At 42.5% G+C, this 27,878-nt stretch overlaps 1 protein-coding gene across 8 annotated transcripts in view; it reads right to left on the bottom strand.

Annotated features, from left to right (window-relative positions):
* The window catches only part of Crppa (CDP-L-ribitol pyrophosphorylase A), a 308,706-nt gene extending 302,090 nt beyond the window's left edge, over positions 1–6,616 (bottom strand). Inside the window, exon 1 of one of the 8 annotated variants that reach the window (XM_052738357.1) lies at positions 5,239–6,616. In XM_052738357.1, coding sequence (XP_052594317.1) covers positions 5,239–5,488 — 250 coding nt within the window. In that variant the 5' untranslated portion in view covers positions 5,489–6,616. Of the gene's footprint in view, positions 1–4,762; positions 4,964–5,238 lie in introns of those variants that run through there. The other 7 variants (XM_052738356.1, XM_052738355.1, XM_052738353.1 and 4 more) reach the window with 7 other exon arrangements.
* Between the last annotated feature and the right edge of the window lie 21,262 nt (positions 6,617–27,878).

Here is a 27,878-nt window from a genome sequence, read left to right as displayed (position 1 = left end):
ATCCATGTATTTACTAGGACATTGAACAAATGTCAACCAAGCATCTGGCACATGCCCTCGCCTATGCATTATTATCACACATCATATGTTAACAAATATTTGCCAACTGAACAAAGACAATGCTTGAATAATTAGGTAAAAATGCTTTTAAGAAATTATTTAGCCAGGGGTGAGGTGGTGCACGTCTTTAGTCCCAGCACTCAGTGGCAAAGGCAGGAGGATCTACGTGAGTTTGAGACTAGCCTGGTCTACAAAGAGAGTTCCAGGACAGCCAGGGCTACAAAGAGAAACCCTGTCTAATTATATAATGTGGTTCCATGTTAACTTCTCTTTAATATAGAATAATATAATATAGAATATTATGATAAATATTCACCTACATCAGTGGAAAGAGATTCACTTGATTCGTAAGCGGTTTACCTTTGTTTCTTTCCATTGCATGTTCTTCCAGAGAGTTCAGCTGAGATAACTTTAAAGAGTTTAATGAAAAATTACATTTATCTAAAATATGAAAGAATCAAGAAGAAAAATGAAAGGATAACACATAAGCATTCAAATATCTGTTCCATGATTCCCTCTCTTTCAAATAAAGTAGATGTAAATGTCATAAACAGCTAAACCGCCAGGCAGTGGTGGTGCACGCCTTTAATCCCAGCACTTGGGAGGCAGAGCCAGGAGGATCTTTGTGAGTTCAAGGCCACCCTGGTCACCAAAGCGAGTTCCAGGAAGGGTGCAAAGCTACACAGAGAAACCCTGTCTTGAAAAACCAAAAATAAATAAATAGATAAATAATAAAATAAACAGCTAAACCTGTAGCTTTAGACCATTCCCAGGCAATTATATAAGCTTTATTAAATGTATGAGTGTTTTGCCTGCATACATGTATGTCCACATGCAGTCGAGTGAGACTAGAAGACAGAACAGATGTGTGTGAGCTGCCATGTGGGCACGGGAAACTGAACCGGGTCCTCTGCAAGACCAACAAGTACTCTTAACCACTAAGCCATCTTTCTAGCCCTAACTTTATTAAGTTGAATTTATAGTAGGTCTTGGTTTATTTTTGCTTTTTTTTTTTTTGGGGGGGGGGAGTGCTATTGTTGAGATGGCGTCCAATACCGATTGCCCTGGAAAGAACAAACTACCCAAGCTGGTCTCAAGCTCCTGCACTAGCCTCCTGACTGACAGATTTACATATGAGAGCCACCATGCCCAGTTTTACAATGTTTTACACCACTGTTTTTCAAAGCATGCATTTCAGGAACTGCTATATCATGAGAACTTCCATTAAGTTAAATCTCGTGTCATTGATTAGGTTACATAGAAATGAGAATAGAATTATAGCACAAAAGAGGAAAAAGTCCCTCAAAAAAGTGATAGTTTAGAAAACATTACTCCATACCACTCAAGAAGTAGTAAGCTTACTATGCTATTTTGTTCAACAACCAGAACCTGCAAGCTTTTGTAAGTACTGTTTGTATTTCAAAGGATTTATTCACATTCTTTTCAAATCACAGAATTAATTTTTAATTCTATAAAAGACTTTTAATAATGCAAAATCATGAGACTGTAAAAGACCTTAAGTACCTCACACAGTGCGTACTGAATAAATACTTGCTGAATAGCAGCATCTGGTCTACCTCTGAGCTGAAAACAAGTCCACACCAAACCCCGGCAGCACAATTCCATCAAATCTGCATGATTATTTCCTTCCTAGCACATTCCATAACAAATATAAACCTAGCCCCAAGCTCTAAAATACCTACAGACATTTTGAGGAGGAAATATAATATCTCAGAAGTTATTTTCTTCTAGAATAACAAATGTTACAAGCTTACTCTGCTCAGATGGTTTAATAAAGCTGGTTGGGAATAGAACATGTACACAAATTTCTTATTTAAAAACCTGGGGGGCCGGGCGGTGGTGGCGCACGCCTTTAATCCCAACACTCGGGAGGCAGAGGCCGGCGGATCTCTGTGAGTTCGAGGCCAGCCTGGGCTACCAAGTGAGTTCCAGGAAAGGCGCAAAGCTACACAGAGAAACCCTGTCTCGAAAAACCAAAAAAAAAAAAAAAAAAAAAAAAAAAAAAAAAAAAAAAAAAAAAAAAAACCTGGGGGAAATCAAGCCTTGTTAACACCTACAAAACACTCTCGTTCGGGCTGCAGAAATCCCGCCTTAAAGGGACAGTGGCAGCTGCTGCTCTCTAACGTGATTGCCTTTGTGGAAACTCGACTCTGGGTTGCACTGCAGCCACTGTCTACAGGGTCCCACCTCTTCATGCCCATTTTGATGATTTAGGACAAAATACTGAGGTAGTGGGGTAGACTGGATGCTAATCCCTTAGCAACAGCCAAGTTCTCTAGCTGCAGCTCAGCTCTGTGAGCCTTGGAGCCACTGGTCTTGGCCTGGTTTTGAAGGAATCTCAAAGACAAGGCAACACAGAGCTCTAATCATGCAACCTGTACAAAATAGGACTGCCTTACTTCTTCCCTTCGTTTGGCCATGACCTTCCGACTTCATCAAATTGATCTGTCTTACCATTCAACTAAGAGTGTCTTAAGCACCTTTCTCTTTCTGAATCACTAATCGCTGGGATCAATACTACCTCCTAAACAATTCTCACATCTTGTCTCTCCCATTCTTAGGATCTCAGTTTAACTCCCATGATCAATATTGCTCATTTAGAGAAACATTCAAGGTATTCTCATCTGACCTGCTCTGAAGATTTGCAGTGGTTTAAACCAATATTATAGACCAGAACAATTGTGTGTGATTGATATCAGAGGTCAAATTATAATGCTTTGATAAACATGAACCATCTCCGAGGAACAAGTTCTCTTAAGGGTCTTCCACCTAAGGGGGCTTAAGAAACCGTAAGAGCTTTAGGGCAAGCGAGGTCACAGCCGACCTGACAGGGCAGCCCAGCCCCACACAAGCATGACTGAGGTTCACTTCACTTGTTTGGTCTTGTGTAGCTATAATCTTGTCCTTTTCTAAAGCTAGTCCACACTAACAAACACTTCTAATCAACATTTTCTTTCCCCAAGTATTTGAAACGAGAAATCAGACTACTGGTAAGAATTTTCATTTCTATGGTCCCCCAGTCACCAACCCCACATTTTGTATCTTAACAACAACGACAAAAAAAAAAAGATCAAGCCTTGACCCCTCTGTGAGCCAGCCAGCAGCAGGTTTTTCCCAGCTACTTCAGCTCCTGCCAAGATCTTAAACATCCCTAGGTATTGGTAAAGCTGTTACACAGCAGAGTAGAAGAAACCGGCCCCAAGCCTGAGCTAAAGTTCACTAAACTGTCGACTGCATCCTGTAACCCCTTATGCAAAACACAGGGAAAGAGAACATCACCCCGCCTCTCCTCTGTCAGGAGGATGCGCGCCGGCACTCTGTCTGCTTCCCAGACTCCACACTATGCTATCCACTGCTTCCTTCTGTGGAATGTCAACCAGCCCCATTGCAAATGGGGTCACTCCATTGTCGGAACTGCTCTACTGTCGATTCTATGGGCCTCCCATTCAGTGACTGTGGGGGACAAAACAATTTCCAACTTCAGATCCAGGAAGAACATTTTTCTAAACAGCAAAATTTGGATACCTAAGTTAATGAACTGAGTTGAGTCTCCTATCAGAACTTAATGCCCCTGACAATACTACTTTGGTCACGTGGCTTCCTGAAACAAAATTTCTTCATAAAAATTCATATCACAAAGCAAAAGTCACATGAGGGACTAAGACTTCAGATCTCAGTTCCTTGTCAATCAAATGAAAAAGTAATCAAAGTTCCCTGAGTTATAACCTGTTATAATTTATCCCAATTTCCTAGTAGGTTATTAGGATTTCAAATTGCTGTAATCAATTAAGCAAAATGGAAAACAAGTGTTCTTTTGCCATAATTTCAACAATATTTTATGTTATTTATATTTTATAGTATATTCCATAATATTTTCCAAACATTCTTTTATATTAAAAGATTTAAATTTTGGTGTTCACCTATCTCAGGCTACCACGGTACATGCAAAAAAGCCAATTAATATGAAGCATTTCCCGTGTAAAGAGATGGTAAATGAAAAAAACACCTACAACTTCCTTCATATAACTACCAAGCAGTCAAAGATTCTCCTGCCAGCATCCATCGCAAGCCATCCCGTGGCCGGCAGAGATGCCACAAGCCATCCCACGGCTGGCAGAGATGCCACAAGCCATCCCGTGGCCGGCAGAGATGCCACAAGCCATCCCGTGGCCGGCATGGATGCAGTGGTGCCAGCATGTCTGTGGTGCTAGAACTCTGTAGGTGTGTAGTATTGACAGGGTGGCTGTACGAAGCAGTCTCCGTATTATACAGAGGAATAAAAGCCACAGACAGGGTGGTAACTGGAATCGTTTCCAGGTCTGACTGAGTTTCAGATCTAACCACTGGCCTGATTACATTAATCAAAGATGATTGCGGCCCCTTACACTTCCATTTGCCAAATGCCAATAATCAGAAAGTAAAATAATCTTATGAGCAATTCCTTTGTCCCTTTGGCTTTCTGGTGTGTGTTGGGGACAGGAGAGGGAGTTGCTCTCCGGCACAAAATGCCAAGGACAGTGGTTTCTATCAAAGCCTCCTGTAAAGGTTCCTGATGCTAAACAATCCCCTCTATCTTGAAATGTAACCACTTCTGGATTTAAGGCCTCACATAGGTCTGCATCTGACTTCAAAAGTAAAGACCCTGCAGAACTGGAGACCTCTATAATGCTTCCAGTCTCACCTCAGCTCCATGACATCACAACACAAACAACAGGTCCCTTCTCCTCTCACCACGTCATCGGTGGCCTTCCTGACGCTGCCCACTGTTTCTGGCACTAACAACTTGTCTCTTTTCTAGGGTGGCTTGGCCTTGATCTCACCCTCCAATCCCTCCCGGCTATTGAAAGACTGGAATTAACCCTGCCCTGCTCTCTACTGCCTGGTATTAGTCTAGGCCGATCCCCCAGAAGAAAAAAAAAGAAAAGCGTGCCTGCCCAGGGAACTGGAGGTGCGGCCAGGGCACGGGGCGCACGCATGCGCGGCGGCAGCGCGCACCAGGCACTCCTAGAGCCGCTCTTCCTGCGGCCCCGCGGGGCCGGCGTAGGAACCAAGTCCCCGGGTCCCTGTGCACTGCTTAGTCAGCACCGCAGCCCGGTCCCCGCCACGCCTGCTGGGGTGGGCCCGGGTTCGGGGGAGCGGGTGGCCCGCGCCTGTTACCTCTCCAGGCCTGCAGGGTGTAGCTGATGAGCGGCCTCTCCAGAACGCGGCAGAACTGCTTCGGGGTGCGGACGCCCATCCTCTCCCCGCAGCCCCCGGCCGGCAGCACGGCGGCCACCGCTGCGGGCCGACTGCCGGGCTCGGCCCCGGCGGCAGGCACCCGGGACGCCGGGAACGCTGAGCCCGCGCTGGGCGAGCCGCTCACGCAACGCCCCGGCTCAGCGGGCCTGCTGTGCGGCCCGAGCTCCATGACTCGAGCTGAGCTCTGACCCCCGCGGTGCAGGCGGGAAGCGAGAGGGGGGCGCCAACACCAGCCCTGGGCCGCGATCGCGGGTCGGGGTGGGCGAGGAGCGGCGCCGAGAAGGGGAAGGTGGGCCCAGGGGCTGATCCCCGCGGGAGCGGCTTCCCCACCCGGGCCCAGCGCCCCAGGCAGCGAGCGCTCTTCCTGCTCTTCTCTCTCTCCCTCCGGGCAGGCCCAGCTGAGGCTGCGGTAGCAGTCCTTACACAAGTTATGGTCACACACACGCAGCTGTGCACGACACAGTCACTGTCCCCATTCTAGATAAGTGGGAAAGATCTGTATTCAAGTTACAGTAAAAAACCCCCGATGTGTGCACCTCGGTTATATGAATTTCGTTATCCGCAGATGCGCACTGATTCTACCAAGCAGTCAGGTGAATGGGGTAGGAGAAGTCTAGAACCATAGACCTGCCTGCACGTTGGAACCACCGAGCAGAGCGTCTCTGAACCCTGTGTTCCGTGCTCAGAATTTGGGATTTGATTGGTCTAGTGTGCAGCCAAAGGCTGTAGAACGTTTTCAAAGTTGCAAAGGTGATCCTGTTGAGCAAGTGCGTTTTTGTTGTGACCAGAGAACGACAGCAATCACAGTAACTGCTGAATAATCAACACATCTCACGTTAACAAGAAAAACCCCAGTGGTCATATTCCTTGACGGGGGAAATATAAATGCTAAGTAACTTGTGTAAGACTGCACAGGCAGCCATAAATCCTTTGTTTATTTAGAGGTGCAAACCAGCGTTGAGAAATTCCAGCCTGCTTCGCATCTTGCCATTATTTGGAAAGTGTTCATGAAATATAATGGAGTGTCAAGCACTATTGTATTCAGGAATCTGGAATGTAAAATTCATGAGAGCAAGGCCTCGCTTTGCTTTTGGTTTGGGTTGTATGCCCAGCTCCAGGAATGCCTAATACTTACTGAATGAGTTGCTGATTGAATATGACAAAGTATATGGAATTATTTGAACATGTATATTATCAATCTTCACCCATCAATAGCTAAATTAAATTCATAAAAAAGTTGAGCATTGAAATTACCCAGTTATAATATTAAATCTCATTATTTTTATCCATTTCGCAAATTAAAAGCATACAAAAATAAATTCTCTGCTCTTGGCCTCTTTTGTCTAATATTCTAAAGCATTTTCTTTTGTTGCTTTCATTTTGGCTAAAGGACAGCTTCTGTGCTAACTGAAGTTTATCGAACTCTTGACCCTGAGATGAAAAGAAAGCATTGTAGTATACATATTTGTATTGCAATGCTTGAAGGTTTTCTTTCCAGAAACAGAGTTGGGGGAGCAAGGGAGGGAGAGACTGAGAGACGTGGAGAGGGAAATGTGGGGTGGGGAGAGACTGATTCTAGCTGAGAGATCTTTGCTAGGGAGTTAGGTGTTTGGAAGTGTTATAGTTTGCTCACATGAGACACTAGAGAAGGTTCATCTGCTGTGGGATAATGCTTTTGTATACTGATTTAATAAAATACTGATTGGCCATTAGCCAGGCAGGAAGTATAGGCGGCGCAAACAGACAAGGAGAATTCTGCGAAGAGGAAGGCTGAGTCAGGAGTCACCAGGCAGACACAGAGGAAGCAAGATGGCAAGGCAGAACTGAGAAAAGGTACCAAGCCACGGGGCTAAACATAGGAAAGAATTATGGGTTAATTTAAGTGTAAGAGCCAGTCAGTAATAAGCCTGAGCTAGTGGCCGAGCAGTTATAAATAATATAAGCTTCTGAGTGATTATTTTATAAGCTGGCTGTGGGACTTCGGGGGCTTGGTGGGACCCAAGAAAAACTTCCAACTACAGCTTATGAACTAACAGAAGGATTTTGTTACAGATCCTGGAGAGAATGGTGCTCATGAAGCTCAATAGCAAGACCACAGACAGCAGAGCGCTCAGAGGGTAGAGAGCACCACAGACAGCAGAGCACTCAGCAGGTAGAGAGCACCACAGACAGCAGAGCACTCAGCAGGTAGAGAGCACCACAGACAGCAGAGAGAGCATCAGGGAAACTGTGCCTCTATAAAACCATGGCTTTTGGTCTTCCCTAAGTGGTTGTGGGCTGGTTAGATTTTATAAATTCTTTGCAATGGAGTACATTACCTCTGTGTCCACAGTGTTAACCATTAAGCTCCATTATGCTAGGCTATGTCAGGTTTGGGGCATGTGGAATGAGGAACAAGTGGGCTGTAGAGCAAGCCATTCAAAAGGACAGAAGTTTTACAAGAGCAAATGCTGGCAAGAATGCAGGGGGAAGAATCCTTGTATGCCTGTGGTGGGAATTTAAATTAGGATAGCTCTACAGGACTCACTGCAGCAGTTTCTCGAAAATTAAAAAGCAAATTACCAGATGACAAAGCTAGATTACTCCTGTGCATGTACCTGAGGAAATGAGTTCAGACTAGAATAGAGATAATGCACATACCCTGTTTATCAAGGCAATATTCACAGTCTTATAGACACAGAATCAACCTAGCTGTCTAAGAGAAGAATGGATAAAGTATGGTCCGTTCACAATGTTATTTGGCCATAAAGAAGGAAATCGGATGGAACTAGAGATCATCATGTCAGGTATCATGTGTGCTCTCTCATATGTGGGGGAGAGTTAAGTGGGACTAAGAGGAAAGAGTCCAATGGGGAGGAGAGGGAGATAAGGTAGTAGTGAGGGTTGGTGTGATTAAGCACAATGCATTCAGGTATGAAAACCTCACAGAGAAACCTGTTCATTTTTATAATTAAAAAGGGATATACTTTACCGATTACTGTAGAATCATTTTCCATGACCAAATACCGACAAACTATAGTGAGGAACTTACAACATTGGTTAAAGTTTTTCTTAAAGAAAATACAGTAATTTTGATCTTGTCACTAAGACTCATTAGATCTCATATGCTGTATATGAATAAAACATAGCAGATCAACTGGAAGTGAGCAAAAGGACAAACTACAGCCTTTATACATATATGAGAAAAGCAATATCGTCTGCATATTGTATAGACATAAAACAATAGATTCCATTCAAGCGTATGCACAGTAATAGATGCAATTTCCTATTATATTAACTTATAACAACCAACCATCATCGGAGAATATCAAGGTGTTGGGGAGATAACTTAGTGGGTATGAGCACATGCTGAGCAAATTCCAATCCTCAGCATCCATGTAAAAAGACAGATAACTCAGGTATTGAGAAATGGAGACATGCTGATCCAGCTCACAGTCAGGTGACCTAGCCAAATGAGCTGTGAGCTGAGGTAGAGGCCCTTCCTGTTTCAAGGCAGTAAGGCAGAGAATCAGAGGGGGAAATAACACTCAGTGTCTTCCTCTAGCCATCTTTTATTCAGACATGTATACTTACCTACACTCAGACATGTATTCACACATACATACACCATGGAACAAGTGGAAGACATAATATCAGGAAGGGAAGACAGGACAGACAAATTCAGAAACTGAAAAAGATAAAAATAAGAAAGTCTGAGCACAACATATATGTTGTAGAGTATTATTTTAAGATGTGTTACATTTGTTTATGCTCTGGAACCTTTGTTTAATGAGGCAAAGATGTGTTGCATTCTTTTATGTTGCATTTGTTTAACTCTGTGAAGCTGTGTCTAAACCACCTGATTGGTTTAATAAAGAGCTGAATGGCCAATAGCAAGGCAGGAGAAAGGATGGGCGGGGCTGCCAGGAAGAGAGAATAAATAAAAGGAGAAATCTGGGAAGAAAAGATCAAGGAGTGACAAAAGGAGAGAGGACTTCAGGGGCCAGCTACACAGTCACACAGCCAGCCACAGAGAAAGAAGGAGAGAAAGGTACATAGAACAGAGAAAGATAAAAGCCCAGAGGCAAAAGGTAGATGGGATAATTTAATAAAAGCTTGCAAGAAATAAGTCAAGCTAAGGCCAGGCATTCATAGGTAAGAATAAGACTTAGTGTATTTATTTGGGAGCTGTATGGCAGACCCCCAAAGAGCCCAAAGAATGAAGAACCAAGAGTAAAAAGTAAAAAGAAAAAAAAAAAAAACAAAAGAAAAAAAAAAACAAGTGAAAAGATCAATGGGATACCATTAACATACAAAGTTTATAAATCAAGGGGGCTAAAGATATAAATAATATATTCAATAAAATCATCTCAGAAAATATCCCAAATTTAGGGAAAGAGGTAAGCATGCATATTCTGCAGGCATTTGTCACAGAACACTAAAAAGAGGAGAAAAATCTTCATTTTAGATAATTACCAAACTAAACATAGAGAATACAGCTGCAAGAGAAGCACCAAGTCACATATAAAAAGCAAACCCATCAGAATTTTAGACAATTTCTCAAGAAAAACTCTAAAAGAGAGGAGTGCTTGGATGATATGTTAGCCCCTCCTACATCTATCATCAGTCAAAACAATTCCTCACAGACCAGTCCGGCAAGATGATTCTTCTGCTGAGAACAGACAATTCCCAAGTGGCAAGAGAGTATGTCAAGCTGAAAATAAAAAATTACCCAAGTTCCAATGAACAACAATTGTCAACTAGATTACTATAACCAGCAATCCAGCAGCATGACTGGTCATAGTTGAAGAAGAAAGGAAAATGTTCCATAATAACAACAAACTTAAGGAAGTCATTGCCGCTAAACCAGCCCTGCAGGGAACACGGCAGAGGGCCAAGGAGATGGCACAGTCCTGTAACCACAGTACTAGGGTGGAAGGACAGGGTAAGGAACAGGCAGGTCCCTGGAGCTTCCTGGCTAGATATTCTAGAGAAATTTATAGGATCCAGATTCTATGAAAGACCATGACTCAAAAATAAAGAATCACTGGGAAAGATACCTGATGTCACAGCCTCTGGCCTCCACATTCACTCACACACACATACACACACACACACACACACACACACACACACACACACACACACACACACCCCACATGCACCCATGCACATCTATATGGACATACCCACACACCCAAAAGAAAATACTAAAAGGAGTCTTTTGGGGTGAGAATGAAGATAAACACATTGGTGGTGCTATAGGAGAGAATAAAAGACAGAAGAATAAAGAAGCAAAACTAAAAACATGATAGAAATTAGCACACACCTTTTAATAGTAACTGAATATTAATAGACCAATCATAAGACAGCTGACTAGACTAAGAAAATGTGATCTAATTGTTGGTTCAGAGACACAGCTTGCCATCAAAATCAAATATAACCTTATCTGGAAAAGATAGAAGAAGTTATTCCAAGCAAATAGAGCTAAAAGGCAAGCAGGGATGGCTGTTATTTATTATAAAATAGACTCCAAATCAAAACTAATCAAAAAAAGACTTTTAAAAGATCTCTTTATACTAATTAAAGGAACCATCCGTTAAGAGGACAAGTCTAGACATAGACTGAACACCAATTCTCCTAGTTTCATACAGCAAATACTGTTGAACTTAAAAAGACAGATTTATTCCAACACAATAATAATGGATGATTTTTTTTTTTTTTTTTTTTTGGTTTTTCGAGACAGGGTTTCTCTGTGTAGCTTTGCGCCTTAATAATGGATGATTTTAATACCCCACTCACTAACAGACAGATCAACCAATAAAAAAAGTTGTTGTTAAATGACATCATAGCTCAAATGTACTTACCAGACATCTACAGAATGTTCCAGCCAAACACTGTAAAATGCACATTGTTCTCAGCAACCCAGGGGATAGCCTCTAAAATAGGTCATTTATTAGAGTACAAAAGAGGTTTCAACAAATTCAGGAAAATTGAAAAAGTTTCTTGTCTTTACCTAGTCACAATGGAATAAATTAGAAATCTTTGCTAAGACAAACTATAAAATATACAGAAACTCAAGGAGATTTAATGATGAACGGTGTGTCAAAGAAATCAAAACAAATTATAAAAGAAATTCTCGGAAAACAAATGTTAGTGCTATGAGGTACAAAGAGAACAGTCTGTCCTGTTAAGAGTTACTATTACTGTGACAAAACATCATGACCAAAAGCAATTTAGGGAGGAAAAGTGGCGTCCAATGTGGTGGCAAGAGTTTCCACCTAAAAACTGAGAAAAGATTCTAAAACGGAGCTAAAAACAGTTCCTAATTGTCTCTCTCAAATGAGCAGCAGCTGCTGGTTTGAGCTACTGGTGGGTTCCTAGCTTGCACGCTCCACCTGCAGTATGGTAGGAATGAGGCCTCTGCAAGTGGCACATTAAGCTGCATGGTAGATTTAGCCTTTGCTAGTACAAAACAAAAAAAGAGGTTTCTGGGCTACACGCTGCTTGGATAAAAGCATAGACCCACGATAGCTCCCAGAGCCGGCGGTAAAGTACCACGCCATGTTGGGAAGCTGAGGCGGGCGGAGCCAGCAGCCACAGCTGCTGCAGCTTAAAGCAATAGATTCACAATAAGACAGATTCAGATGTAATAGTTTACAATGTGTGTAAAAGATACGTAGGCTTGAAAGAGACAAAAAAGGTGATATATAGAGTTATATAAACAAATACATAGTTTTAAAAAATAAAGTCTTTAAAGAGACAGTAAAATTAATATAAAAAATAAGCCATGTGAAGATGAATATTACACAGAGAATCTGGATTGTGTTGTCTTTGGGATTTTTAACTACAGAAAAACATTTGATTGTAAAAGTTGTTGAGTTATGCCAAAATGTATATTTTAAAGGTACCTTGACTTCAAAATTTGGATATAAGGATATGTTGCTTTGGAAAGGAGATTCTGCTTTTGTTCCCACAGAAAGCCAGAGGCTATGGATTTATTCCAGATTAAGATACATCAGGTTTGACCAGCCAAGACCCCCTGAAAGGTGACACCAAGGCCCAGATGATCCAACATCCAGAATGGTTTCAAGGCAACTGGCTCAGACGATACAGCCTCACGGACTACTCCATGATCCTAAAATTTTCTTTGTGTCCCCATAAGATACAGCGCCCCCCTCCAGCAGGAAGTAGTAAGAGAAGCTATGCCCAAATTCCCAAATTATATGTAATTTTACTTTGTTAAGGTTAAAACCTTCCTTTTTGAAAAAAAAAATGGGGGAAGTGCTGTGGGATGTTCTGTATGTCAAATGTGTTGCTGATTAGTCAATAAATAAATCACTGATTGGTCAGTGGCCAGGCAGGAAGTATAGGCGGGACAAGGAGGAGAATAAAGCTGGGAAGTGGAAGGCTGAGTCAGAGAGACACTGCCAGCTGCCACGATGAGAAACAACATGTGAAGATGCTGGTAAGCCACGAGCCATGTGGCAAGGTATAGATTAATGGAAATGGATTAATTTAAGCTGTAAGAACAGTTAGCAAGAAGCCTGCCACAGCCATACAGTTTGTAACCAATATAAGTCTCTGTGTTTACTTGGTTGGGTCTGAGCAGCTGTGGGACTGGCAGGTGAGAGAGATTTGTATTGACTGTGGGCCAGGCAGGAAAACTCTAGCTACAGAAAAGGTTCATTTGGTTTATTCTTCACATTAGTGTTCATCACTGAAGGAAGCCAGGACAGGAACTCAAACAGCACAAACCCAGAGGCAGAAGCTGATGCAGAGACCATGGAGGGGTGCTGCCTACTAGCTTTCTCCACATGGCTTGCTCAGCCTGCTTTCTTATAAAACCCAGGACCACCTAATCCAGGGTGGCCCTACCCACAACGGTCTGGGCCCTCTCACATCAATCACTAATTAAGAAAAAGCCTTCCAAGCCTTCCTATAGCCAGATTTTATAAACCAAAGCCAAAACCCACAGCTCCATCTTTTCCAGTCCCTTCAGTTTTTCTTTTTCCCTCCTCCCCCCAGGTCAACTCTCCCTGTCACCCACTTTCAACTCACTGATAGCCCCTAGTCCTCCCACTACTCGTTCCCACTCTACCTTGGGACCTCCTGTCCCTCCCCGATCTAAACCAGCCCCAGTTCTCCTTTTGTGAGAGGTTGCTGGGGTAAATAGTTTAGTCAGGGTAAATGTCCCCTTCTTGTTATCTGAGCTTTCCCAAATAGAAAAAAAGGTTAGGGTTCTAATACTGTCAGTTCTTCTACTTTTATTAAAGAATTCCAGTACACTACCCAATCCTATGACCTTACCTTTCACAATGTTTTATATGATTCTTACCAACAATCTCCTCCCACAAGAGCATATGCAAGTCTGAGATCAGGCTAGGGTCCATGCAGATGAATTCCATCAAACAGATAACACCTATCCAATGGGGGCTAGGGCAGTCCAAGATCAGGATGGGATTACAATAACCCAGGAGACATCCTAGCTAGGAATAAATTTATAACTTGCCTCCTAGCTGGTCTCCACAAGGCGGCCCTTAAGGCAGTAAATTATGAAAAAGTCTAAGAAGTCATCCAGGAAAAAACTGAAAACCTCTCAATTTCCCAACCACCTTACAAAGGCCCACTCACAATATACCAACTTGGATCCTGAGACCACAGATAGAATGCATCTCCTTGTGAAGTTAATGTTTGGTTCACCCATTACTGTCCTTTCTCCTCACCATCTGTACATCTTTTAACATACAAGGGCCTTCAAACATTACCTCCCTTCCAAGTTCTCGCCCTTCAGATGGCATTGGTAGAGGACATACCACTGACTTTTCAACCATGTCCACCTCTTAACATTTCAAATCTTCTCCCCTAACCAGTACTGGAATACTCCCCGTCAAATTCATGCATTGAGACCCTAAAAAAGTTATGACCTTATCGTATACATATACAGGAAGGAGTGCTACCTGAGGCCACTTATGGCAGCTCCTTCCTCTATGAAGGAGGACATACAGCAGGATATGCAGCCATCTTAGACACCACAGTGGTCAAAGTACAAACTCTTCCAGCCCACACCACAAATCATGAGGATGAATTGATAGCTCTGACCTGTGCTTGTCCATTAGCAAAGAGACAATCCCAAAAACTATATACAACTATATACAGATGCCTCTGATTCAAAAAACTGAGACCTCATCAACCTGTCAAGACTCGAGCCCCACTCTATCAGGTCATACCCTACCTCTTCTTCTTATACTTCTTCCAACTCATCCACATTGCTATCAAACTCTACATTTGGAGATTTGAGGTTCAATTCAACTAGACCGTTCATGTGGCAAGGTCTGGAGACTGCTGGAGACATAATGCATATTCAGGAGAACACCCTGCCTGTTATGAAGAATGGGGAAACTTTTACATCCTAATTAAGGACCCATGGCACCCCAACTGGAAAATAGGAGTCATTGGGAAGGTTTACCATAGCATTTATCAAACCCGCCCACCAGATATGCTAAAAATACAGAGGGTACACATTCTACTCTCTTAACCCATAGGAATATAGTAGAAGTGGTCCAAAGCTCCTTAAAAGCTCTTACATCCTTAATGTTACCATTTTTTGATAATGTTGATCCTACCTCCTTGTCACACCATGTCTTGTTTTAGACCCTAGTACTGCATATCAGCTATGAGTCATAATGCTCAGGCTGACCACTTTGGAGAATGCTGGTTGTGTGTTCCTCCAGAATCAAATGCTCACCCACTATTTGTGTCATCATCCATTGTCCTATTAGATTCTCTCACCTTACCACTTGTTAATTGCTCCAAGTCAAATGTCACTACTACCCTTTATTTTTCTCACATTCTTCTCTTTGGCATTACAGACTGCTTTAACTCCTCAGGAATATACTTTGTGGGTACTCTGGATTCTGCAGACTGCAATAATACCATTACCCTTGGTACTATCATCCAGCCCCTATGTCCAAACATTCACAATGCCTCTATTCTCTGTGGTACTCAAGTTTATCACTGCTTACCTGCTAGGTGGTCTGGGACTTGTGCCCTGGTATTCCTGTTTCCTAAATTAGGGGTGGTACCTGGTGAAGAACCCTTGCCAATTCCCATTGCCAAGCTCATAGCAGCAAGGCATGACAAACAAGCCATCTAAGTAATACCCTTCCTAGCAGCCCTGGGCATAACTGCAGGTACAGCCACTGGAACGGCAGGACTGACTACTTCCCCAGCTATTTACCATCAGCTTTCCTCACAATTCATCCAGGATTTCCAATGGGTAGCTCAGACTATCTTTACTCTTCAGGAACAAATAGACTCACTGGCCACTGTAGTACTACAAAATTGGAGAGGATTGGATTTATTAACAGCAGAAAGAGGTGGTCTTTGTCTCTTTCTTGAGGAAGAATGTTGCTTTATGTCAACCAATCAGTTGTAGCAAAAGATAGGATCCAACAATTCTAAATGGATCTTCAAACCCAGAAACAGCTTGATACATCTAGACAGTGGATCACTAATAGTCAGATATGGAAATAGATGCTATGCTTTTTATCCCCTCTTTTCTTCCTTTTCTTAGCCCTACTAATTGCACCCTGCCTTATAAACCTCTTGGCTAGATTTCTTCAACAACAGGTCCAAAATATTTCTAACCAAATTCTGAATCAGTTAATATTACAGGATTACCAGCCCCTATTAGCAAAGCCAGAGATCTGTAGAACCTGCTTATATCCTCAGGAAGAAGATCAAAATTGTACAAAGAACCTTGATGCCCCAATTCAGCAGGAAGCAGTCTAATGGTAACTTTGTCCCCTTGCCAACCCCCAGCTGCTTATTACTAAACAAAAAGGGGGGATATAGGGAAAGGGGGCTGGCTAAAAAAAACTCAGTGAGATCAGAGCCATCTCTGCCCCTGGCCAACTGACCTGTGAAAGCAATCAATCACAGAGCAGAAAAGTAGCTCTCTGGCCCTGGAGCCCAGAATCAAGGAAAGCAACATGGCATGGATTTGGGACCTGAGCCAGAGAAAAAAACACTTTATCCCCAAACCCAGAACCAAGGAAACATGCCCTGACTCTGAAACCAGTACCAAAGAAATACTCTGGGTCCCTAGAATCAGAGCCTGTGAAAGAAATGTGTCCTGGCCTTAGAATTAGTGTCAAAAAAATAAGAAAGGCCAGTGAAAGAAACACAGTTTGGCTCTGAAATCAGGGCTATCTCTGCCCCTAGCCTACAAAACTGACCAATCCCTAGGCAGAAAAAAACTAACCAATCCCTGGTTGACTCTGCCCCAAGACATCCTATGTAAACCGCCCTGCCTGGTCAGTTGTGGGCTGTTCTCTCCACCCTGGTAGAGGCAGCTACTCTCCTGGACTCCTCCTTCCCAAATAAATCTCTTTCTCAAAAGAGTTTTGGATGTGAAGATCTTCATTCAGTGGTGCAGAGAAGAACCTTGCTGAGATGTCCCATAGTGAACAGAGCAAGGGGAAGCTGAAAAAGAAACACTTTTCTCCAGAGCCAGAGGAGATTGCTACATTTCTGCAGGGGTTTCTCCTTTTGCAGAGTGAAGCAAAAGAAGCAACATCTTAGGCTGGAGAAGAAGCAGAGCTGTGTTAGGAAGCCCCCTTAAGTGGGGGCTGAGCAAATCTCAGCTGTAGCAGCTTTCCAGGAGAGGAACAGGATTGCTATATCCTGTGGGGAGACCATCCCCCCACCACACCAGGTATAGCCTGACTCCCAAACAGTCAGGATACCCTCCCGTGCTGAGCTGTCCTAGCAGCTCCAGGCCTGACTCTCCTGAGCAGTCAGAATACCTTCCCTTCCAGGTCTGAGCTTTCTCATTGCAGCTCCAGTCATCAGAGCTGTCTTAGTAGCTCAGGGTATCCAGGATACCTCACCCTCCAGGGCTGAGCTGTCTTAGTAGCTCAGGGTATCTGGGATACCTCACCCTCCATGGCTGAGCTGTCTCATTGCAGCTCCAGCCATCAGAGCTGTCCTAGCAGCTCAAGGTGTCACCTGACTCCCCAAGTAGTCAGAATACCTTTCCCCCAGAGTTGCAAAACTCACATTTTGGTGCTGAAACCCGGGACCAAACCCACAGAGTTACAACATAGTTACTTACACACTGTCCACCAAGTGTACTCTGTCTTAGTTTGGCAACTAACAAGGACTTACCCATCTCTGACTACCAGAGGCAGGGGAAAGTACAGATCTTAATTCTATGCAGCTCTGATTCAGGTCCCTACTAAGAGCTTGCAAGTAGCTGGAACAACAACAGCAATACTCCTGCTCCCTCAGGCTGCCAAATCTCAAAGTAAAGGAGTAGAGGATGACCAAGATGAAATGCCTTTTTTAAATGGGTCTAAGATGTCTATAGCAGCCTCAACTGCACTAAGCCCTTTTTTTTTAAATCAATTAACTCTTGATGCAACTGCATCAAATAAATCAGTAAACTCCTGATGCAACCGCATCAAACCTAAAGACTCCCTCAGCTTCACTAAACCATGGTTCAGCAATATCAACAGGTTAACATAATTCTAGATCACTATACATATTTACAATTCTTACAAACTTATATCCAAAACAAACTCTCATTAGAACTATTTACACTTTACAAACTTGAGCAAACATCCAAAAGCAATTTCTTAATAGACCTATGTACATTCCCTAACCTTTAGCAAACATAAAAAGCAATTTCTTAATAGAACTATACAAAACATAGGATACAGTAACACAAGTTAATATTAGTCCACTCAAGGGACAAGAATTTTTTTTTAATTAAAGAGACTGAGGAATATTAACTCCCCATTTTCTTTATAGTTTTCTAAGCTACATCTTGAGCCTCATTAGAAAAAACAAATTTCTCCATTTTTACATGAAATAAATAGTTCCATTTTTACACAAAGCAATTCATGAATCACCACAGTTAATGAAGCATATATGCCTACACAAAACAGTTCACAAGTCATCACAGTTGATATAGTCTATAGGTGAAATCAAAGTTGTCCCATTTCTGAGAGGTTTGCAAAAGTTCAAAAAATCAGTTCTAATACCAGTCCCAAAGTTCAAGTAACAGATCAAGATCAGGGCCTGGCTCATCAGCTGCCCTGAAGTCTTTGTATAATGGCCCAAGTCATAATAACTCTTAGGCAAACAGTTCCAAATATGAGAAGTCCCATTACCCAAATTTACTGCAGCTCCTCCAAGTGCAACAACTCAACTCAGTTCAAACTAGAGTCTCTGAGACTTTTGCTCTCAGCTACAGCTGCTCTTTGCAGTCCACAGCCTTCCCCTTTGGCAATTTGCCCCAGGGCTAAAGCTATTAGCTCCACAATTAGTGACATAATAGCTGGCTGGTGCAGAATTCTCTTCGAAAGAGACCTTCTTACAGCCAGCAAACAGAAACTGCACAGCTTTTGGCTCCTGGCTCCTTCCACTGCTTTTACAATTCCAGTCTGTCTGTGCCTCCCATAACTGACCAGGACCCCTGTGTCCTGAGGTCCTGAGGCTCTCAATCACCTCACACCACACGAGCTCATGGTTTCTCCTACTACTACACCATGTGTCTTTGATTCAGCAACCCTGGCTCCGGGAGGAAACCCAGCCGTTAAGAGGCTGTGGCTTCCTCAGGTCCCATTACTTGCTTTGCTGGTGGCCTTTCATGCAGCAGAGTCCAGGAAGCTTCTGTGGGCTGCCATGCTTGCAGAGGCAATTGTAGCCCTCAGGGCAGCTCCACCTTACTCTGCTGTTGAGAACTCAGGCTGGCTTGAGTTCCAGCCTGTCTCACCCAGGCGCTCTGTCAGTCAGCAGTTTCCCCTGGGTCCACAGCTCTATCTCTGCTGCCCTTCCACCCTGGGAGGATACTGCCCCACTCAGCTCTCAGCCTGGGCTCTCCCAGGTGTTTCTCGCTCAGCTCCAGCTGCTGGGGCCAGAAGTCTCTACTGCACTCTCCAAGCAGCTGCCTGCCACTCACCTCTCTCATGGCACAGCATCTCTGCTGCTCAGCTTGTCAAAGTTGAGTGTAGCCTCAAACTATGTCAATCAGGCTTTCATAAGTACCCTGACTGACTGCTTCTTCTCACCATGGCTCCTCATGCCAGAAAGCATGCAGAACCCAGCTGCCTATGCTGGCTCTTGGCATCTGCTTCCTGGGAAGTTATGATGCCCCATGGGTCTCAGCTGCCGATACCTGGCTGGGGCAGCCACTCACACTCTTCTTCTTCTTCTTCTTCTTCTTCTTCTTCTTCTGCTGCTGCTGCTGCTTTCTGAAGCTGGCAGTCTCTAAAGTGGCTTTTCGATCTCAGACCACTGTTGTTTGTGGCTTCTGAAGTCTCAGAAGCCACTTGGACTGTTAAGTTCTCAGTGGCTACTAGGTCCTGGATGCTGCTTTCTGCATTCCAGGTTCTGCTCAGGAAAATCTGCTATTATTTTAAGTGGCTTTCTTATTAAATGTTCACTGTGCCAGGCAGTGTTGGTGCACACCTTTAATCCCAGCACTTGGGAGGCAGAAGCAGTCAGATCTCTGTGAGTTCGAGGCCAGCCTGGTCTACAGAGCGAGATCCAGGAAAGGTGCAAAGCTACACAGAGAAACCCTGTCTCAAAAAACAAAACAACAACAAAAAAATGTTCACTGTGTCCCTAGACCTAAAGCTTATTCTATCCTAATATACCTAAGCCCACTCTTCTCAAACAAAACTTCACCAAAATTTTTACAACTTTAGAGAGAGAGAAACAGAGAAACTTAGACACAGACATAGCCAGAGTTGGAGATACTTGTACTACTTGCTTTGGCTTAACTTTTAGCCACTCTGTTTTATCTATACACAATTTTACTCCAGAAGAATAGAATACCACCACCTTAACCTTAATTCATGACCGGACATGTCCAACTGCTTCCATGGTGCCCCTATTCTCTCTTACTTATCTCCTCTGTATCCAAGTCCCAAGTTATGGCACCATCTGTGGAAGTCCAGCTCCCACCTTTTGTGGGGTCCTTAGGTGGTGGAAAGAAGAATTAAGAAATATTAGATAGAAATAAAGTGAAGAGGATAAAGACAGATACACAGGATAGCTTTGGGAGGACCTGGGTCCATTTTTTTTTTTGTAACAATGCCAAGGGGTGGGGCAAGGGACCTCCTCCTTGTTAGATCAAAGCACACCACACAGCCAAATGTAGACCCTTCCAAATACCTGGTAACCACGACCATGGTCAAGTCATCCCCTTATGCAGCCCTGCTGGGTGAAGCAAGCTCAGATTTACATTTTGCTCTCCACATTTCTTAAAATTAATATAGAAGCAGAACATTTCCTGGATACCCAAAGCAATCTTGAGCAAAAAGAATAACGCTGATTTCAAATGGCACTACAGAATCATTGTAAAGAAGCATTCAGCAATGTCCCCTATCTATCTAGACCAATGAATAGAGTAGAAGATTCAGACATAAACTCAAATGTAATAATAATCATATGATTTTTGACAATGTTGCCAAAAAATGAAAAAAAAAAAAGACAGCCTCTTCAACTAATGGCGCTGACAAAACAGCACACAGCGTGTACAGAAATCCTACTAGTCCCTGTTTCTCATCTGGAGTGAGAATAATTTCCAATTAAGACCTTAATGTAAGATGTGAAACGCAGAAACTTTTAGAGGCAAAAGTAAGAGAAACAACTCCAAATAATGGCGAGGCATGGATTTTCCAGTCACTCGGGAAATGATGCCAGTGATCCACAAACAGGACCGCATGAAATTGAAGAGCAAAGGAAACAATTAACTGAAAAGAGACAGTCTACAGAACGGGAAAAGATCTTGCTAGCAATACACTTGGCAGATGATTAATATCTAAAATATACAAAGAAATCAAAAATTAAACAAATAGAAAAAACAATTCAATTGATAAATGTAGGTCTACCAAAATGAGCAGTTCACAAAACATAAAGTACAAATTGTCAATAAACATGAAAAATGTTAACCTCACTAGCCATCAAGAGTATATAAATTAAAACTATATCAAGATTCCACCTCATCCTAGTCAGAATGACAGTCATTAAGAAAACAAATAATAACCAGTATTGGTGAAAATACGAATGAAAGAGAACCCTAATATATTGTTGATACGTATGTAAATTCTTCTAGTGTTTATAGAAATTATTAGGGTGGTTCCTCAAAGAACTAAAAACCAACCTACCATTTGACCCACAATGCCTGCTGGAGCCACAGATAAATGCTACACACGCGGAAGGGGAGAGGGGAGGCCATGGCAGATTCCCTAAGTTCTGCCAGAGGCATGTTCCAGTGTTCTGGAAACACTTGTAAATTCATTCTTCCGTTTATCGCCTCCAGCACCTATGACAGCATTCTGAGCTCATGGTCGGAAATGACACTGTCGTTAAACAAGGAACCTTTATTCCATTTGTATCTCAGCACAGATCCCCACTGTGTAGAGGTAATAGCATTTAGTTATTGCTTCAATTCTGAGAGACAGGGAAAAAGTGGAGTCCTCTGACAAGCAAGCACAGATAAGACTTTAATATGATTTCTACATGTCATGATTGTGTGTTAAGAAGAGCGAACATCCCCAGGGAAATGGGAACTTTGGGAGTGTCTTTGAGAGCAGTGGAGCCCTTCTCAACTTGCAGGTGGGCTTTTAATTCAGGAGTTAGGGCATAAGACACACACGGTCGCATAAAACTTTCCACTAAATCAGTCGCCTTCAGGTTCTTGTCTCAAAAATTTTAAGTATGAAATGCATGGACCTCAGAGCATTCCAGTTTAAAATGAGCATTTTATTACAGGGAGCTGAAGAGAAGAAAAGGAGACGGAGCTCCACGGAGTGGGGACCACTGAGGACCAAGGCCTTGCAGCCAGTAGGCTTTAGAGGGTGCAGTCTGGTTCCCATTCCAATTGTCCAGGGACCTGGCAGTTTCCGTCACATCCTCAGTATGATTTCCAAGAAAGGGGAGATCACTTAGAGAAGAGACGAAGAAAAAACAGAGTTTTACAAAATGCCAAGGCCATGGCTAAGAAAAACTCAAAATATAGTAACAGCTGCTGAGGTAAAGGGAATTTGCCTTAGCAAACTGGAGATCTGGGAAATGAAAAGAAGCCAAGTTCTTTCGTGACACATGACCTGGGTTAGTAGTTCTAACTGGGTTGTATGTCAGAATTAGCTTTGAGGTTCGTATAGGTGCACATGCTAACCAGCGTTGGAGGTTGGTGCTGGGCAGGGTTCATTGGAGGAGCACCTGTTAGTAAGGAGCCACATTCGATATCACACACGTGGAAGTCCTGATTCAGTTTTTAACAGACTAAGGTGGAGAAAGAGCAGTGTTCTCTAACAAGCTGATCACTGACCCCAGAGGGATGTCTGCTTTGATGCCATGGTCGTACACTTACTGAATAATTGTAGCATGCTGAAATATCATGTGATTATAGAAAGAATTATTTCTTTTACATCTCACAACTGCTCTGTGAGACAATGGCTGTTACTGCTCGGAAGAGGCTGTAATCGTAGGTCAGAAGAACTTATATTGTGTTAAAAGAGAGCAGAGTATTTCCATTCTGTTTTCAGTACTCTTCATAGTGAAGCTGAACATTTTAATTCCTATTTTGTCGCAGATTATCAAAATATCCCCCCCCAAAAAAAATCACATTTATTTTTTTTTTAAATTAGCAGCAAGCAATGTCTCTTAGAGCAAACTTTTCTGGGCAGAATGAAAGACATTGAGTGTAAAAACCTCTTCATTAGGTACTTCTGTTGTCATGGTGACAATGGTCCTGACAGAGCAAGACCAGGGTTTGGGATGCTGAACCCCAGGAGCTCTTCAAGAGCTGTACACGGTCCTCATCGAAAAACCATCTCTTCAGCTCAAGTCCTCTTTATTGTCCACATTGGTATTGGCAGGTTCAGAACTCACAGTGGAACCTCCCAGGAAACTCTGCTTGCAGCATTCTAGGCCTCCTCCAGCCCACTATTCCCGCTCCTCCCCATTCTCCCTGGAAAGCAAAGGGGCTTGTGAGCAATGTGATCAGGCGCATCTCAGAAAAAGCCCACATCAAGGCATCAACTTTCTGTGTTGCTTTTCTCGTTTCTGTGGTAAAACATCTGATGAAAGCTACCCAAGGGAGGGTTATTTTGTTTTGGACACAGTGTCAGGGGATATAGGCCACCATAGTAGGAAAACCTGGCACCTGGGTCTGCTCTGTCCACAGCAGTGGGAGCCATGGTAGCTGAGGACGCTCCTGTCCATAGCGGTAGGAACTTAAGATATGGCTTGTTCATAGCAACTGGCCACTAAGCATACCATCCATATGGAAACCAGAAATGGATTTGACCTTCCGGGCCCACCAGGAACAACCCACTTCTGCTCATTAGTCCACAGTCATAGGAGTTCCTTATCCTCCCAAAACACTGCCACCAACTGATGGTCAGATAGCCAAACTCATGAGCCTCTGAGGGACACTGCACATGGAATCCATGGCAACGCTGAAACCTTTAGTGTGCCTTAGAAATTGAGGTATCTTTTTTTTTAAAGATTTATTTATTTATTATGTATACAGCATGTATGACCAGAAGAGGGCACCAGACCTTATTATAGATGGTTGTGAGGCACCATGTGGTTGCTGGGAATTGAACTCAGGACCTCTGGAAGAGCAGTCAGTGCTCTTAACCTCTAAGCCATTTCTCTAGCCCTTGAGATATCTTTTTATCTTGAATGATGCCTCATATCATTATCACCACATATTATAAATTAGTTTTCCTCCGAATATTTCTGTTTATTCATTTTATTTTCTGATTCTACATTTTCTATTATTTTTTAAAATTTTATTTCAAAACTCATGTATCCTGGACCCCGGGTTCAATTCCAAGCACCACAAAAGAAATAAATCATCAAAAAATTTCAGACATATGCCAGAGCAAAGCCCACAAACTTGAAAACAAAGCCCACTTCTTGAATAGAAGTGTTAAATAAATAAATAACTTGAAATTGAGCTCTCTGTTCATGATGAAATATTCTCAAGAATTGCATAGTGACTCAATTTTTAATGGTCTTTGTTGTTGAAATTGGAAAAAGCTTTTTCAAGTCTCAAACATGTTCAATTAGGTTTTCAAAGGGCTGTAGCACAACACAGAGACATCATTATTCCTTTTAAAAAAGCAAGCATATTTTTATTTCTCCAGTAATTTGCCCTGACTTAATAATGGCCAAGGCCACCATGTTGCTAAGTTCTAAGAATGACTATGCCCAGAAAATACACTGTACATTTTCCCCCCCTGAAATTGAGTAATGCAGTGGAACAGAGGGAAACTTTCATTTATTATTCTTTTACTTCTTTTTAACTAAACTAATTTTAGAAGTTAGAGATGGGAGACCCTCTCTCTCTCTCTCTCTCTTTCTCTCTCTCTCTGTATGTATGTATGTATGTATGTGTGTGTCTGGATCTTTGTTTTAAGTTTTGCATTAAAAAGACAAAGATATATACTTCTAATTTGCATGTTTTAAATCTTTCAAAGAAAGGATGAAGTAAAATTTGCTTTTCCTTCTGGTAAAAGCTATTCACTAAACTAACATCTGGAAACTGGGGGGGAGGGGGAAGAACTTCAGTACTACCATTTTTGGAGTAGAAATTTCTGTGTGAGTGTGTATGTGTGTGAAGGCAGAGTTTGTACACATTATAAATAAGCAAGTAAAGCGTGACTCAACTGGAGTATGTTGTGGATGGTCAAGTGATCTCTTCTCCACAGATGAAAACTGTTTCCATAGAATGGTGCAGTTATTTTGAAAGCACAAATTACATTAATAGGTGATGGAGAATTGAAATGAAATGCTTCTAAGTTTCAAATCCTTCCCTTTCTCATCTTCAGAAACGGTTTCTGTGATTATCAATTTGAATGGAATGATATTGAAGAATTTCACTGTATTGTAACTTGAGAGAGAAATTCATTAATTCAAAGTTTTCTTGTATACAATGTTTGGATTTCAAATTTTTGATTGTCCCATTGCCAAGAGCTAAACGGTGTATCCCAGAAACAAACTGATAGAAATACAAGTGAAAAATTCGCAACTTACTAGGGTTTCCTGTGACATTCATACTTACACCATGAAGATCATATTTTTCTAGATTGTTGATTATACACCCACAACTTACTAGGCACCCAGAACTCAATAAAAATAGCATCTCCACAGTATCATCCACCCATCTTGACTGTCGCTCCTTTAATACATATTTAAATTCATTGTCCAACCAGCGAGATGGCTTAGTGGACAAAGACGCTTGGTGCCAAGACTGACAACTCGAGTTCAGTCCCCAGAGCTCCCATGGAAGGAGAGAACCGACTCTTTCAGGTTGTCCTCTGACTTCAGTCCAGGAGATACACACATCCAGGTACACAAACAAGCGAATAGTTAGACTTCATTGTCTATTACCCCAGTGATTTCCAAAGCAAGGTGTGTGTGCCCAGGACGTTATGCAAAATAATTAATTAGGATCTATTTACAGGAAGTAAGTACGAAGACTTCAATTTTTATTCACTTTGCCTTTCATCCTTTTTAGACCTTAATATTGTGAGTTGTGTAGTACATTGAACCTAGTATCTTAGTTTCATTTCCTATTGCTGTGATGAAACACTCTAACAGATCAACTTAAGGGGGAAAGAGTTTGCTTTAGCTCAGAGTTCAAAGCACAGTCTATCCTGGCAGGGAAGTTGAGGCAGCAAGGGCGTGAAGAGCTGTCACATTTATGTTCATAGTCAGGGAAACAGGCTATGACCACAGGCTGCTCAGTTCCCTTTCTATTTACCCAGCCGAGGATCCCGTTCAGGGAATGGTGCCATTCAGCATGGGTTGGACATCCCACCACAATTAATGTGACCAAAAGAATCCTTCATAGGCAATCTTGGAGGCTTACTAATGTGCATAGCCCCTCACAGGCCTATCTCATGCTAGCCATTATATCTAGTATAGAAGCACATGTGGGCGTGGCCTCTGTCTGCTACTTGTGGTGGAGAAAAGAAAGACTCTGAGTGGCCCCCACCTCTCGCCTCCATAGGCATACATTCAGGTCTTTAGACTGTTTCTCTCATCTTGAACACACATGCCAGGCTGCAGACTTGGGAGTTCCTGATTGCAGGAAGGCACAGGGCACTCTGTGTGACACATAGTAGGTCTTCATTGGCAGCCTGGTTCTTTGTCTTTGCCTTTCTTGTCCAATGTCTGATGAAGTAGGGAGAACCCGAGGAGGCTAGAGAATGGGGGTGCAGCAAGGAATGTCTGGCTGTCATCTCAGTTGAGATTGAAGTCTCTTCTTTGGGGTGGTGATATTGAGACAAAGTCTCCTTTGAATTTGGACTTGCTGTGTAATTGTGGATAAGTTTGAACGTCTGATCTTGTGTCCAACACCTGAGTGCTAAAATGGTAGGCATGCATCACAGTACCTAGTTCATGTAGTCAGGCTAGTGTGTAGAGACACACGTCTGACTGTGCAGGACAGGGGTCCAAGCTCTCTACTCATTTCACCTTAAGTACTGAATAATGGTGACTGTGTCTTCCATCATTTTTAGGTCAGGTGAATTACAAAATTCCTCGAAGTTTCTATTTCTTCATCTGTAAAATATAAATAATTGATACATAGTATAGAATACAATTAAGATTAATTTTCATAAAAAGCATTTCGGAGTAGATAAAATGCTGTTCAAAGACCTGGAGACACCGTGATAGCAGACAATTTGCTTTTATATTTCCAGCATTTTTTCACAGTGGTTGACAATTAGGAGGTCTTCTATAAACACACAAATAAATGAATGAGCAAGACTCTGTATACAGGGACATTAACATTCTTATGAGGAAGAGCAAAATGGAGCTAGAAACGTGAATAAGCCTCCGACTGGAAGAGCCAAGCCTGGGCGTGCTCCATCCCGCCGCGGAGACTTGGCAAGTCGGTTATTTTTAGTGATAAAACTTCTATAAATTGGACATAATAACATCATTTCCTACCCCATCTCACAGGCTTGTTTTCAGAATAAAATATATGTAAACTGTGGTGTGTGTGTGTGTGTGTGAGTGTGTGTGTGTGTGTGTGTGTGTGTGTGTGTGTGTGTGTGTGTGTGTGTGTTCACATCCTTATTTCTGCTGGTTTATCATCTTCACCAAAATGCACTTGACTGGAAGGGAAGGTCTCACCTCAACCTACTTTCATTGTACTCATAACACAATACTCTATCCGTTGTGGGGTCTTTTAAAAACATCTTATTAATGAATGGTAGCCTTCTGCTTTTAAGACTGTCCTTCCTTGTCAGAAAAAAGAAGAAAAAGGAAAAAAGTTGGTATTTGAGGGGTTCCAACTAGTACCAACTTGTGTTCCCCCAAGCACTTTGTATCAATAAAACCTCAAAGCACGCACCAAGAGAATGCCTGATTTATACCTGTCCAGGCAATCACCCGCCACCCACAGGAGTGCTGGAGGTTTGGCAGTGAATCAGGAAGACAGGGTGATGTTTGGTGTTCTGCTACTGCGCCTTGGAATATGTCACACAGTGGCATTCCTTAGTCATGTTGTCCTGTAATGAAAGCTCTGTGGAGCGGAGCCC

This window comes from Peromyscus californicus, unplaced genomic scaffold (assembly GCF_007827085.1).
Source record: "Peromyscus californicus insignis strain IS unplaced genomic scaffold, ASM782708v3 Scaffold_15__1_contigs__length_86483966, whole genome shotgun sequence".
Lineage (NCBI taxonomy): Eukaryota > Metazoa > Chordata > Mammalia > Rodentia > Cricetidae > Peromyscus > Peromyscus californicus.
The sequence above is the reverse complement of the archived record's forward strand: the minus strand, read 5'-3'. Positions and strand labels throughout refer to the sequence as shown.